The 16,097-nt window shown below is 47.7% G+C and overlaps 1 protein-coding gene across 1 annotated transcript in view; it reads left to right on the forward strand.

Annotated features, from left to right (window-relative positions):
• rassf3 (Ras association domain family member 3) overlaps nucleotides 1-16,097 on the forward strand; it is a 28,300-nt gene that overhangs the window by 1,307 nt on the left and 10,896 nt on the right. The window contains exon 2 of the mRNA XM_029161077.3: nucleotides 3,419-3,528. Within this exon, the coding sequence (XP_029016910.1) occupies nucleotides 3,419-3,528 (110 nt within the window). The remainder of the gene's footprint in view (nucleotides 1-3,418; nucleotides 3,529-16,097) is intronic.

The following is a 16,097-nucleotide window of genomic DNA, read 5'->3' on the forward strand; positions in this document are numbered from 1 at the left end:
GGTTCACTTATTAGCTGAGCAGACACTTTGAAGCGGCTCTGTTCACCTATTACTTTTAAACATTAATTTCCTCTACAGCCCTGGATCTTAACGGCGGAACTGACCCAGTTTACACCACGAACACACCATGTTAATTCTCAGATCTGTTTAAAGTAAGAGACCCAGCACACAACAACAACATTGTTGCCATTGAAGGCATTAAAGGCCTGCGTCTCTGCCCTCGTCTCCTTCCGCCTGAGGTGAAGTAACAGAAACCCGCCGCACAGAGCAGGAGCTTTGTCCAGCGGGGTTTAGTGTTGCACCAGATCCACCGTCTGTCTGCGTAGCCGGGGCTCCGGACGCTCCAGCGTCTGCGGCAGCAGAAAACCGGCCTGATTTGAATCTCGTCTATTGTGACAGAAGAACTTTATCTCGGTGTTTCGCGGTGGCTTTAAAGCAGCCGGTTCTCCTGCATGAGCACAATGAGCGGTGGTTCCTGTCGGGAACTGAAGCAAAAACGAGTCAGGCAACATGTAACGTGTTTGTGTTTGGAAATAAATCTAGACGTATAGATCTGTCACTGTTAATGTCCTGCAGTGACTCTGCTTCTCATTCAGGCCTTTTTTACTGTCATGTGTAGGATAATCTTTGCGAAACATTACAGCGTATGTGAAATATCCACGTGATTTGACTACACCTGGCTGCTGAAAGGTCACATTAGCGCTGGCTGCTAATTTGAATGAATGGTGCCAATGACAAACTGGATTTTATCCCCAGCTTCACTTCAGGAAATGATCTGTTGGTGCCAGAAGCTGAACCTGCCTCGCTGCTGAACGGGTCCGTGTTGGGTTTGAGGTCTGGGGCAGGAATGTGAGTCATTAGCTCCCATAGGTTGAATGTTTGTAGTCTCCTCGTCTGTGGTGGAGCCAAACTGTGACAGCGACTGAACAAACAATAAACCGGCAGCTGAGACACACACGCGCGCACACACACACACACGCTCTCATGGGGGTCGGTACCCCTGGGAGGAGGGACCAGCGTGGACCTGGGCAGAGCCACAACCAGCTCGTGTCCGACTGGGGAGGATGGTTTTGTCCAGTTTGTGGACCTCCATCGGGTCATCGTTGGATTTAAACTGTCTGGACTCGGTGGGAGCCTGAAACCCTGAGCAGCGCGTTTGTCCCGGAGGCAGCCGGAGCCATGGGCTTCGCCAGGAGCGTGGGTAGAACCTTGAGGAGGGTGTCTGGATTTTTCGGCCGCCTTCCCAAAGCGGCGCGGCGATGGGGGCGCCTGGAGGCGGGCCTCCTGTGGAGCGGCGCCGGTGAGTCCTGTCCAACCAGCGGCTCCGCGAGCCCGCGCGTCGCCGCGTCTTCGCCGTCGCCTGTGTGCTTCTCAGTAACCGCGTGTTGGTGCGTGGTTGAAACACAATAACTCCTCCGCGCTCTTTAGTTTCGGCCCAGCTCAGATTTGATTCCACAACAGCAGGCGGCCGCTCGCGTCCACAGGTGACGGGTGCCTGCTGCTCCGCGCCCACACCTGTCTCTGTTGCCGACTGCTGCAGACTCGCACACATCGGCTGAAGAAGAGGCTGAGTCCCGACTTGACCTCTGACCTCTGGAATTGTTTTCAAACTGGCTTTGCTGAAGCTTCAGAAGAAGTGTTTTGCGTTAAGACCAGCTTGAAAATAGACAAACTGCTTCTTTTTCAGAAAACCTCCTGAGACAGTTTGAGGAGCTGTGACTCAGCTCCTCACTGGTGATGTCTATGTTTGTTGCTGCTGTGTGTTTCAGCAAGTCACTGTTAAGGGGAAGCTGGAGGCTTCACGTGGACTAGACAAAATGTCAAACGTGACCTTTGACCCTCTGACTTTTAATTATCACTTCAATAATAAAAATAGGGGCATCTCATTATGTTCTAGTTATTTACATTATTAAATCACAAAAGCACAATGCGTCTGTGCGTGTTGGCTCTTTTTAGACTGACGGATTGAGCCCTATTGATTGGTGGCGTCTGGGAGGAGGCAGCATGGGATGAGTTCAGATGAGTTCAAGTCCTACAGATGGAGATGAAGGAAGAGTTCTGGGAGGAAAACACTTACTGTAACTTGGAATTTGTATTCCATCCATCCATCCATCCATTTTCCAAGCCGCTTATTCCCTAATGCGGGGTCACGGGGGTGCTGGAGCCTATCCCAGTTGGCTATGGGCGAGAGGCAGGGTACACCCTGGACGGGTCGCCAGTCCATTGCAGGGCAGGGTGTTTTTTCCTGCATCAGAATCATCATCAGGCTTTTAAGGTTTAAACCTTCTCTACGTCCAGCAGTTTACATGTACTTTCCACCGGCTGCAAAGGCTCAACATGGATCAACGTCATTGTCAGACAGGATGCAGGATGAGCAATGGGCAGAAAGCGTTCAGCCCCGTGCACGGTGCAATCATAACAGGCTGTGTGTGGAGAGCAAAGAGGCGAGTCAGCGGTCCTGCACCAGCACCACCCCGACTGCGCCCATCGCACCGCGGCCCCCATTTGACTGTAAAATCACCCAGTCAGAGAAACAGGGAGAGAGACGGCAAACAAACCGGCCACTGAGGCTGGATGCAGCAGAGCGGACTGTGGAGAGGAGCGTGTGTGTGTGTGTGTGTGTGTGTGTGTGTGTGTGTGTGTGTGTGTGTGTGTGTGTGGGGGGATGAGCTGATCAGATGCCACAGCGTGCTGCCGTGTGCGGGTGGAGATGGGCGATGGGAGCAGCCGTGTGCAAACTGTCGGATAAAGTCGGGCAACACGTGAAAAAGCGGTCGTCAGGTAGGATCCGTGTGTTGAGTGTTTGTCCGTTTCCAGGAAGCGAACGCAGGCGCTTCGTCCTCGACTCACTGGCGCCGCTGGACCGGGGCCAAACTGTAGCTTTGAGTTTGTGTTTGCATATTTTTACAACTGCGCCCAAAATGGTCAGGTCCTGGTGCAAATGAGGTGATTTGGTGAAAATTTGCAAACTTTCAGCTACAAGAAACAAACTTGGCCGATATTACGGGATCTGACCGAACTAAAGACCATCACATTTATCACATTTACAGCTCCTGCTTTAGCCCAGAAGTCAAACAATGCCGGGCTTTGTTTCAGCATCTTCACAGCGTAGCTCAGAATTTGCATGTCTCTGGTCTGGAGGCGACGAGGCTGTTTAACGTCCGGACGCGTTTTGCATAAACCTCCACAGATCCACAGAATCATACATGCAAAGGTTTCACGTGCTGGCCTTGATTTTACGTAAGCAGGTTAACGACAACTTTTATCTTGCATGGTGCCGTTAACGGATCTAAACCCTGTTGATCCACCTTCAGCAGCGGCTCTGAGCCTTCCTTCAGTATGATGTTGCTCAAGTTCGTCGCTTGTGATTCGTGGCTTTGTCGTCTAACGTCGGCAACTCCATGTTTTTTCCCTGCAGGCTGTAAGTACACGTGCCATGAAGCCTGTCTCAACCAAGTGTCCCTGGATTGTAACTCTGGAACTTCACTCATCAGCCAGGATCAGCTCAACAACAACACACAGGTCCACGTGAGTACACAGTTATGCCTGTGTGTGTGTGTGTGTGTGTGTGTGTGTGTGTGTGTGTGTGTGTGTGTGTGTGTGTGTGTGTGTGTGTGTGTGTGTGTGTGTGTGTGTATTCCGTCTGATTCCTCTGTTACACTTGCGTTTTGGACCTGCATACAGTATCTCATCTAGAGTGACTGTTTTCATCTTAGGACCTAGAGACGCAGTCGCCACCAGGGGGCGCTGCAGTCAAGGCCGTTGGCTCCTGGTGACCTGTGGCTTAGATCCTCTCTCCCCTGAAGCAGGAGGGGCTGCATGTTTCTGTATATGGTGTGATTCTGTCACACAGGAAACTAAGGGAACAGTCTCAGAGACACTAGAGACTAAAATAAACACCAAGAAACAGAAAACTACCAAAAATAAATCAAAGTGAAGAAGAGGTGACGGGTAACAAACGGTGCAGACCGTGTTTACGTCTCTCTGGTGGTTGCGCTGCTCCCAGTGTTTCCACTCAGTGTGGTGCGGGCTTGGCTCCACCGCCCGTCAAACACTGTTGTGGGGTTTTTTCAGGCGACACAAGGAGGATTAGATCAGCACATTTCAAACCAGTGCTCCCATTTCACACACGCAGACAATTGCTGAGCACAGAGTTGCGGGTTGTGTTGTACAAATACACTGTGGTGCTGTTGGATCCGCCAGCGAGGTGCTAACAGGTCATATAAGACGGGTCTGGATTTCAGGAAGTGGATGTAATGAGTATTTGTATAATATGAGTTGAGCGTCCTGTCTGCTGGGAAAGACAAACAGACGAAGACCGGCGAATAAACAGAGATGGGTCGCGTGCTTGGCCCTAACGAGCACTCATTAACACCAGCAGGTCGTCGCAGTGTGATTCATGATGCAGCGGCTCATGGGAACCTGCAGCGAGTGTCAGTCAGTGAGCAGGAGGCCTTTAAGTAGAAGGAGGAACGTGAAGGTGCTCGTTGTGGCTTTTCTGGTTAATCATTATGGTTTTACGGCCACTCATTTACAGCTCAGTGGAGCTGGGCTCTGACTTTTGATCCATAGTTTAGTTCGTTCATTCTTTCGGTGCTGGCGAAGCCACAAACTGAATCCCTGTGTTGCTTTTCACTGGTTTCATGTCTCTTTTTACTTGCTATTTGACCCAGTTTCCTTGCTGCATATTTCCTTCTTCGTTCTTCTCTCATGATCGTGTGCTCAGATTTCATCTCCTTGTGTCTCACTGCGGGTTTCCTTCGACGCCGTGGACCCATTGACCGGTTTGTGTGCGTTCACACATTTGGCGTGTCAGCACAGAAGCCGCTGAACCGACGGGGACTCGGGTCTGCACCAGGCGTCGGCGTGTGGAGTTTTCACTGGCGTTCAGAGAATCCAGTGAAACTGAACCCAGCAGCGGCAGCAGCTGAGTGTTTACACAGCATGGACATGTAAAGCCCAACCCTCTCTCCTCGAGTTATTCTTCTTTTCTGCGCCTGTTTGTTTGTCTGTTGCTGTATAAATAAGCATCTTTTCTCCAGCCATAAATGTTTATCAGTACAGGAAAAATGTCCAGGCCAACAAAACAACTGTACTGAGGCGAAGGGCCCAAACAAAGCAGCAGCCGCTGCGTCGTCTGTGGGTTAAAAGCAGCGCACACAGTGTTATTCTAGCTGGTTCACCTCCCCACAACCTCACAACTCAGCTAAAAGTGTTTTACTGGCTGGGTTCAGCTCGCTTCAGTTACAGATGTTTAGGTCCACAGCTGGTGCAGAGGAAAACTCCGAGCAGTCGCAGTCACCGTCCTCTCACTATCACAGATCTGCTTTTATGCAGGTTTTCCTGTAAACAGGCTTCAGCACCCTCTGCTATCAGGCCTCCCTTCCTCTCGCTCTGATCTTTCTCTTCCTCCCGTCTCTAATCAGCTGCCTATTGTGGCCGGTGAAACGCAAACAGTGGAAGCTTACCTGGCCTCACCTAAACACGGAGACGCTGGCAGGAAACCAGCCTCATGTTTAAAGACAAGGCTTAAATACAAACGCAAAACTACTGCCCATCAGAACAGTTACTACAGATAATTATCACCAACTCAGCAGTTTCCTTCAAATCTAAATAAGCAGTTTTCTCTGTGGTTCCACTCATTGTTTTGGTTTTCATGACCAGAACCTTAATTAGACTTTGATGCTTTGATGGCATCTCTTTATATTTAATGATATTTATGAGACAGCTAAGACCAACATATATTAAATATATTACTTTATGTTCAGTCTGCATATGTAAGGGGTACAAAATTAAAAACTGAAGCAAGGGAATTATAATAACAAGTCAGACAAAGAGCCAAGAGGAGCAGGATGAACTCAGAGGACAAACATAAACAGAAAAACCACAAAAGGGAGGAAAACTGACTCTAACTTCACATCCCTGCATTTGTTTGTCATCAGCGCGGCGTCGCACAAACGTAGACAGAGAGAAAAGGGTCAGCGGCGGAGGGATGAATAATAGCAGCCAGTGTAACGCTGTAATCTTGGTGGATTGTGGAGGATTAACTCCTCAGTCAGATGCAGGTCTGACAGACGACGCTCCCCCATCATCAGCTGCCTGTTGCAGAAACGGGACACCAGTCGACAGCTTAGAGCCCCGGCGACAGACGAGTCCCGTTGATCTGCGCCGCTCTCGTCTGATAACGCGTCCCACAGCGGCCGAGAGTGCTGCTGAGCGGACGCCAGCTGAGCCCGCGTCCGTCCACTCCACCGGCTGCTGCAGAGTAGTAATAACCGAGCAAACAAACAAAGGGGCCACGCTGCATCAGTGTGTGTGTGTGTGTGTGTGTGTGTGTGTGTGTGTGTGTGTGTGTGTGTGTGGGGAAGCCAAGTCTGAAGTTCAAAGAACAGCAAAGATGTGTATCTGGGTGGGACGCTGCAGTACAACGCGCTGCTCTGTGTTTGCTTTATCTGGCATCCAGTTGTACTCCAGGCCGACAAGCCCAGCGTCTGATAGCAGCCCGGATGGGAGCTCCCTGCAGGTGACTCAACCCGACCGCGGTCCCGACCGTCAGGCCAATAAAACCGCAGGAATCGAATTAAGCGCAGAGTCTGTGTGTTTGACTGGTTTGACTCATCTCGTTAGAGCTCAGGTAATTTAATTCAGCACTCGCCAAACAAGTGTCATTTCCCCGAGCGGTCGCGCTCCCCTTCAGATTCAGGAAGAGATTATCTTTGATTTAGCCTAGTTGGCGAAAATGAATCCAAATCGTTTGCTTTTTTTTTTCCTTCCAGACGGTTTCTACCATGTGAATAGAGCCTTGATATGAGCGCAGACGTGATCTCCCAACCTAAGCAGCTTATCACCGTGGATGTTATCAGCACAGTGTTCGTGGTTCACTGGTCCACTAACGTCTCTGTCTGTGGGTTTCCAGAGATTAAATGTGTGTTTTGGGAAACATCTGTAACAGAAGGTGACGTTCTCCCCCCGGCTGCTCCCATTAACATCAATACCCGTGTAATTGTGCTCCTCCAGCTGCACTGTGACCTGCAGGCTCCATTTGAAGCCTGCGTCCCTCTCCTCGCTGTCTGTCTGTGATTATGTGATCCTCCTCCTGGCTTTGATCGTGACAGGCTCGCTGCTTTGTCTGTCTGGGATGAAATTTTGGGCCTCTGGCGGAACTCGCTCGTCACACGAGCAACTGGACCTACCTGCACGCGCTCCAACGACGCAAGGTGGCTCAGGTTCACGATACCTGAGGTTGGACATTCAACACCTGCAATGCAGCAGCTTTGTTCCAGCACTCGGCTTTCTCCTTGCATCCTTCTCAAAGCTGGGCCTCGCGAGTTGATAGACTGAAGCCTTAGCTCTCATGACCCCCGACGCTGCTAGAGCCCATTAATGTTTAACCATCTTTAGCTACAGATGCAGAACTAGCAACTGAAACTTTTCGCCTCGATGTTGACGTCATACCGAAACGCTCACACATGGATGAGTCATTTTAGCGTAAGGTCGCGTTTCAGATTTGATTCTTGGACCCAGACCCTCCCGTTAAAGTGTCAGAACCTGTCTGTGCTGGAATTTCACTAATGTGCAAGCGGGCTGGCTCCAGGCCACGGTCACTGGACAGGGGGATTAACACCAGCGCATAACTCGTGGGTTTGTTCACCGGGGCAGGGTCTCAGTCAAACCTGTTAAATGTGTGTGAAACCTCGGCGCTGATTTCCCATGTCCCCACCCGGTCACGTCCAGGAGTCCTGCTGGAGCCGACTAATGACAGAGCATGCGTGTGATTACGGCCCATTCATGCATGTTGGTAACGAACTTTAGTGCTGTCATTTACCTGCAATCACCATAAACTAGTTATTTTGTTTTTCTTTTAATATCCAACAGAAAGGTCTGTAGGTGTTGCCACACACTGCAATTTTAATTATAATTAATGAAATGTTTTGGTAACTGCACCTCCTGTCTTTAATAATGAGGAATTTGACTTCCGTGTTCATTCCTGCCTTTTACTGCCACTGGTCTGAGTTTGTTTGAATGGATCTTGGTTTGGCTGCTCCAGATGTGGCTCGCCTATTTTTGGTACCTTTTCCAACCTCGCTGGTTTGAAATGAGCGCGTCTGTCTTAAAATGTCCCAGCTCATCCACTGGTCACTGCTGGTCCTGGATGCATGTGTGTGTTAGGCTTGATTTGCTTCAGATGTACTCTGGACTTCACCCTGCAGCTGAACCTGGTCTGCTCTGCCACAAACATGCTGTACCATGGTAGAACTGTTCTACTCTGTGCAGGAGGTACAGTAGTAGCTGCAACAAAAGAGCCGCTTTTAATTAGCTCGCTGTGCTCTGTCATGGCTTCCCTGTGCTCATAAAGGCAGAATGTGAGAGCTTTTATCAGCAGCGCAACTCTGATCCATTTTATGAGCACATAAACCCAGTAGTGGGTTCACTGCACATGTTGTATAATAACCTTAATAACCTTTCAGTGTGTTTTTGATTTTGATCAGTGTTTTATGATGCCGGATGATGACAGCATGTGTTCACTGTAGGTTCCTTTCTGGAGACACTCAGAAATGCTGGTGGATCATCATTCTCTTGTTTTCACTCAGCCTATTAACGTTGGTGTTTCTAACTCTCTGGCCTTTTGGTGAAACCGGACCACACCACATGGCAACAAAAGTTAACATTTGGGTTTGGCTGATCTCGTGCACATCCTTAGGATGCCCAAAGGAGAGTACTTCCTCTGGACATGCTGAGGATGTGGAGACTGCGTAACATAAATGCTGGGTGCAGTAGGATCGGCTTCTAAACCTGAGGCCTTTGGTTTACTGGGTCACTTAACGGCAAAGCAAACAATTGGAAGGATCATTAACAAACACTTTAGGCCTAAAGCTACTGTAGAATGTTATTATCCTGTTTCTGTTTAGAGAATATTTATCATATTGAAATATTTATTGCAGGTAAAGACAATTAAAGGAGTAAACATGTATTAAACTATGATTTGGCTGTGTGGTTATCAGCAGGTTCCTAGTCAATCAGTTTAAATAAAGTGTAGCCTAAAACCTGAATACTGCACAGACTGTACCATAAGGCCTTTTCTATTTATGTGTTTGGGTGTGTGTGCTGTTCTCGCCGTATCAGTGTTATGAGCCACACAGGGCTGCTCCTCTGTAACTAACCTTTGACCTTTTTATTTTAGGAATGTGCGCAACTTCTACTCCTATTTTTCGAGCCTTGTGTTGAGGTTTGCGGTTAACTCCACCAGCTCCACTGGTGCGATGAAAGAAAGCCCTCATTTAGCCTTTGGGCTCTTCAAATGTCACCGGGAGGTGCAGAGGTCTCTTTTGTGTTTAAGCATGAATGGAAATATGCTGAGATACAGCATTTTCTGTTCTACAATAAAGATTGAGATGAGATTCTCGTGTCAAACATGAATTGAAAGGCTGAAACAACATTGTTTCTGGTCTCTTTTCCATCAGTGTTGCACATATTGTGAGACAGAAGACGGGAAATTAGCATTTAACAGAGGCAGCACTATTTACAGGCTGTGGCAGTGGCCTTGTTTGTTTAACCTTTACATTTTCAGCAGCAGTTAAAACTTATGGGGGAAAATTATGAACTTTGAATTTGACTGCATTTTCAATTTCTTCGAAAGCCTTAAAAAATATATCATTCATTTATTGGTTGATTATGTTTTGGATTGTTAATATATACATTCATGCATGTTGGTAACCAACTTTAATGCTGTCATTTACCTGCAGTCACCATAAACTAGTTATTTTGTGTTTCCTTTAACAGCCAACAGAAAGGTCTGTAGGTGTTGCCACACAATGCAATTTTAATTAATAAATCTGCAGGATGCCATTAGGGCCCAACCACAGCACGCTGTGGTGGTTTGCTGCTGTGTTTGATGTGCACATGAAATGTTTTGGTAACTGCAGTTCCTGTCTTTAATAATGAGGAATTTCAGTTTTGTGTTCATTCCTGCCTTTCCTGCCAGTGGTCTAGTGAGTTTGTTTGGATTGATCTCTGCAAACCAAGATGTTGGTTTGGTTGTAAATATATAGTAAATAGTAATAGTACTTACAGTACTTGAATAAATGTACTTTTCTCACCCATTACTTCACAAACTAGAATTATCAATTCCAATTAAACTCACTGTCGAAGCGCTGATTGGCTGTTAGTTTATATAAGGCGTGGTTAATTAATTTCCAGTCATCTGATTGGTTCCTGGAAGTAACCGCTCGTAGTGGGCGGGCCTTACTGTGGCAGGCTGTCAGGAGCAGGGAACTTGGATCAATGTTCACTGTGTAATAGGCTTAACGTGCGTTTAACTGGAGTTCTCCTTGCTTTTTCTTAATTTTTCTCTTGCGAATTAGACTAACCAGTAGAACTATCACGGTTTGCTTGTTTATCATCAACCGCTTGCGCTTTCTATGTGTTAAAAATGGGACTTTGAGTGGGGAGTTGCGCGGGACAGGCGGACGGCGGCTCGGGTCCGGAGGAGGAAGTGAGCCCGGTCTCGGCGTGTGCTGGAGGTGATTTCTCACCAACCTGCGCTCAGCTCCGGGGGTTTAGATGGGTTTGAGTCGAGAGGTTTTGGACCGCAAATGACGTGGAATAGCACGATGAGCAGTGGCTACAGCAGCTTGGAGGAGGACTCGGAAGAGTACTTTTTCACGGCCAGGACGTCGTTCTTCAAAAAACCCTCTGGAAAAATCACCGAGAGCAAGGTAAATAATGTGAACTAATGTCAATTAATGTTCGCTAATGTTAATTAATGTCCACTAATGTTAATTAATGTCCACTCATGTCAAACCGTGTGTTCCATTCGGTAGGAGTGGGTTAAACCTGCTATAGTTCCAGTTAAGTTCTATCGTTCAGTACCTCCATTTAAAAACGCACAGATTAATGTCTCTTCGCCTCCTCGGAAAAGCACAGATGGAAAATAAACTCACTAAAGCACGTTGGCAGCTCTTTGGCCGTCGCACGTCAGTTCGGCCTGCACCTGGAGCTGAACTGAGCTGTTTTAAAGGTCGATCACCTGCTGTAAAATCCAAAGCCAGTCGTAAAGCTTATGGCTTGGGCGAATGTTCTCAGCGCGTGTATTACTGTTTTAAATATAAATGTTTATTAACTTTTAAAGTCCATAGCATTAGGTTAACAAATCACTTCCCAGATTCTTCTCCGTTATTTTGTCTCCTACTTGAGGACTTCATATGCGTTTTACATAAATACAATGACTCGTTGGCTTAATCTCCTTTTGACAGTTGACAGTCATGTGTAGCCTAGATTTCATTCGATCATAAACAGCAGGTTTTTCCCCACCATTTAAAAATTAAATTTGTTTATATTGCCTCTAGAAATGAATAGAAAGCCAAAGTAGGATGCTGTGACCAGCTGTATGATGGTTATTAGCCTCAAGGACTCACATGAGTCCATTATAACGCCAACCTTGTGACCCGTTTTGGCCTCCAACCAGAGTTTGAACAACTCCTTATTCAATTGTGCAATCAAACATGGGTTTGATTTGTTTGCAACGTCTTGTCCTTGCCTGCAGACTGAAGGAATTAGACATTCGGCTTTATCGTGTCTGGAACTCAAATAATTGGGTCACACTTCAGGTCCTTGGGTAAATACTGGCCTCACACACTCCTCAAGTGGTTCTCACTTACACTGATCCACTAGCACATGCACACATGGATGCATTCTCACCGCTCAGTATCTCAGACAGTCCTGCAGACACAGCTGGTTTGTTCCACACTTTCAAGACTCCGCATGCTGTTACAGAAAGAGGCTTTTCTTCCTCCCTGCCCACGTAATGTGTGACATGAGTGGCGTGCAGACTCTGCAGCAGTGTGTGACCCTTCCCTGCTCCAGAGCCTTTAACAGGTCTCCAATCCTCACCGGGGGGTGTGTGTTTGCGTCTGTGGAGCTGTGCAGCAGAGGTCGTGACCTTTGGCGTCTCCGTGTGCTGGAGTTTTGGTTCCGGAGACGGGATTCTGGGAGCAGCTTGGTGGTTTCCCACATGCCAGCAGTAATTACAACTAGAGGGGACGTGGCACCACTGTATGAAATGACTGGTTCTGCTTTAGAAAAATAGATGGTATAATGTGAGCAGATGTGTATTTATATTTCCTGTCGGGTAGTGCATTGTATGGGAGCAGTAATCAATTGCCCAACATGTAGGAGTTGTCTGTGGGTCGGAATGTTCAGGATCTGAAGTCGCGGTATGGTGTAATGCAGAAGTACCTGAAATTCCTGTCGGCCTTCAGCTTGTTGTCATGGAAATCAAGCCAAACAAAGAAGAAACAATCTGGGATTATTAATTATTCTGTTAACTCTTTAGCTACTGTACTGGTTACCTCCCAGTCAGTTTATTGTTTAACCACCGTGTCTCCTGGGAGAAGACATGTCTCATTAAGGTCCCAGGACGTGGTCTGAGTGAGAGCGTGAAGCTTAATGAGCTCCAGTGCAAACAGACGGGACAAACAGACTGACGGGTTGGTTCCGAATGGTCAGATGGGTCCGACTGGTCAGATGAGGGCTCACGGCCACTACCCGGCAACGCACTCGCTCCCCCGCCCACTCGCTCCATCACCTTTTCCATGTCTGAATGGCGTTTCTGTGATGAAATGTCACCCTGACCAGTGGGTCTTTGTGTCTCATGCAAAAACACTGGAGGGTAATCCACCCCCCCCCCTCCACACACACACACACACACACACACACACACACACACACACACACACACACACACACACACACTGGGCAACCTAAGCAGCTCATCTTGCATTCAGATCATCCACACAGACTGTAGGCTTACTGTGTGGCATGCACGCCATCTTTCACGTGAGCGCTTGACCATGCTCTGGAAATCCACTGACACAGTTTAATGGTGTTTTCAGCATTTTTTTTTCCTGCATCGGTAGCAAACATTCGGCCTGTTAACGTTATCCTCTGCAGTTAGCACCTTTTACCTCCTGACTCATTTTTAACTGCGCTATTTGTCTTGTACTTGGGTGGGGGTGACAGCTTTCTTGGTAAAAGACTATGTTTGCACTTCAAATGAAATGTCCCTGCCGTGCACTGCAGAGCTGTAATATTTATAATAGCAGGTTGTTTGCTGTTTCTCTTGTTTCGCGGTGCTGGCGGCAGATTTCGGGTGAAGCGCCGTACCTGGCCGCGCCCTGCAGCTCTCCCCAGGTGTGTCCATATTCCCTGTTAGCGTCTGGTTAGACCAGTATCTGTGCTGCTACGGAGCCACTGTTTTCTTTTTATTCGAATCTGTTTACTTCCCAGGAATCCCAGCCGAGCCTCGTTATTGGCTGCAGCGACAAATGCACCTGATTGTTTTTATCTGCAAGGGCACGCGGCTGCCTGTAGATAAAAGAGTCACACTTTATCTCTGACCTTTCTATCGCGCACATTCAGTAAACTGCTTCAATGCCAGCAGCACGTCATAAGCAGACCACTTTATTATTGTGAAAACGCCCGAGCTCATATTCTCCATGCTGAAGAGGGGCAACAGTTTGTTTTTGCTGAAAGCTTCCTGTCCTCATGTACACGTGAGCTCAAACCCATCAATTCTCACATTCTCCCTCTCTAGAGTTCCTTCCTCTGTCTGTCGAATCGTCACCCACTGTTCTCACCCGCCCTCTCCCCTTCTCTCCTGTGTCTATTGTCAGGCTTCCTGGCTGTTCTCGGCTCACCTTCCTGTTCTCTGCGCACCAGCACCTTGCTCAGGTCTAGCCGTTGTTTTTGTTGCTGTATAGAGTCAATCTTTCACTAGTTTCTTGTGTTTGTTTTCCAAAGTTAGAACAGAATTGCTGATATTCTTGACTACTGCAGCCAGTGTCTTTTGCTTTTTGCTCAAATCTCTTGCACTTAGTCAGAAGTTGGCAGCTGTTTTGTTGCAGTGTTGAGTTTCATCATGGAGGCCTCAGCCTGATACTGTATCTACAGTGTAACCAAGCAGGGTGAACCTGTGAGTCAAGCTCCTCTTGGATGCCTCACATCCACTGTCCACATCCACTGATGCAGATGGAACTCACGACCCATGACGCGTGACTCGCCTCTTCAAAGCCACGAACGAGTCTGAAACCTGCCCTTATTTTCGTGATTGAACCACACTTGATGTTCAGGGACGTGGTTGCATAATGTGGAAGTCCCAGTCACCCAACCCGTCTGTCGCTGGAAACAAAACAGAGGAATTCAGTCCTCTGTCTGTGATTATAGCGTCTTCGGTTACCACATCAAGAGGCCACAGGTCGGTCATCATGTGAGCGACCGTGTGTGTCTCCTGTTTAAATTACAGTTGTGCTTTTGTCCTTTCAGTCAACCTTTCCAGTGTTTAGACTCAAAACACTGCCAACCATAAATACAGGAGCCAGTGGTGGAGTTGAATCGAGTAATAGTTCAGATCTGTTTGAAGGCTGAACGTGAACCGAACAGAACCAGCACCATCGTCATGGAGTCTTTGTTCTGCCTGAGCTCAGATCCAGTTCCTTTCTCTAATAGAGACCCGCTCCCCACCGTGCAAGCGTTCCCTTATCCTGCTTTATGTTTGTCAGTCTCTGGTCCCTTTTAATTGCAGCTTCAGAAGCTTTCGCTCACAGACGGATACATTTACAAGCTCCCTCCATTCTTTACTGCGTAGTAATTACTTTACAGCAGACGTGACATTTAATCCTGCCACAGCATCACAAGCAGCCGAGTCAAAACTATTTCTGTCAAGTCGAACAAAATGCTTATCTTCCAGTTCTGTGCGTGTGTGCGTGTGTGCGTGAGAGAGACAGATCTCCAAGACCTGCAGTGTTTTGACATACGTCTCTGTCGACCGTTCGTAGCTTACGTAAAGTTTTTATGAGACTCTTTAGCTCTTGTCTCCTCCGCTCTGCTTTCCAAAGGAAACATAAGTGGAATTGTTCTAAACACGCTATCTCTCCAAACAGAGCCACAGTGCTTTTATGCCTGGAAACACACACACACACACACACACACACACACACACACACACACACACACACCTCTAACACAGCCGTGTGTAGTTGTATAATAAGATAAATCTGCCTTTGAAAGGACCCTCCTGCGTCATGGAGAGTATGAGCCGTTTGTCAGGCTGTGTGTTAAAGACATATTGCTCTATAATGGCTGTAGAAAAACAAAACTCCAAATCAATATTAAAAAAAAAGCAGCAATTAACATTTGCTCTACACACAATCCTTTCCTGTCTAGTTATTTGTAGATGAGAAACTGACTTGATTTTATTGTAGCTTTTCTTTTTCTTTGCGTTCACATCGAGTTCTGGATCCACAAAATAATGCTGCGCTGGAATCCTCGTTAGACGGAAAATAAAAGCTTTCGTTCCAGAACTTCATCATCCGACCACTGTGTGTGTTACCCAGGCCACAGCTCATAAAGCCCGTGGACAGTGATTAATCACACCACCAGCTGCTAAACAACCCTTTTACTGTATGGCTGTAGTCCAGCTTGTCTGAACAGGTGGTCAAGTGGTACCCCCCCACCCCCACCCCCACCCCACACTCCATTTTACCTCTCGACCACCTGTAGCCTCGTACTCAAAGGTCAGATGGCACCAGATGGGAGATGGAACCCTGGACACTAAAGTGCAAGTGTATATTACAGTACCTTTCACAAGCAGCGCCAGCGGAGAGTTGGGAGTAGGGTCATGGTTTTGTGTTTGTGATCAGTAATGAACCATTACTGCCGCCCTGTAAACCATCACATACCAGTCCTGCCGTGAGGTCGTCTGGGAGCAGTTTAGACTCGCTGTAATCTGCAGGATGCCATTAGGGCCCAACCACAGCACGCTGTGGTGGTTTGCTGCTGTGTTTGATGTGCAAAGGGGAAAGTGAGAAGCTAAAGGACATAAATGTGGAGACAGGCCCGTGTTGATGCGTTGAAGACAGGCATATCATGTTCAGAGCTTTCCCCTTTTCTGTCATATTGGAAACCTCTGCTAATTCAACCGCAGCGCCGTCCTTTACATTGTCCTGAAATGACTGTAGACGAACCCACACACACTTCTGAGCGCTAGGATCTGGCCGACGGTGGTTGGATGCCAACTCCCTATCTCCAGCTGGATGTGGGAA

The sequence above is a fragment of the Betta splendens genome, chromosome 9 (genome assembly GCF_900634795.4).
Source record: "Betta splendens chromosome 9, fBetSpl5.4, whole genome shotgun sequence".
Taxonomy (NCBI): Eukaryota; Metazoa; Chordata; class Actinopteri; order Anabantiformes; family Osphronemidae; genus Betta; species Betta splendens.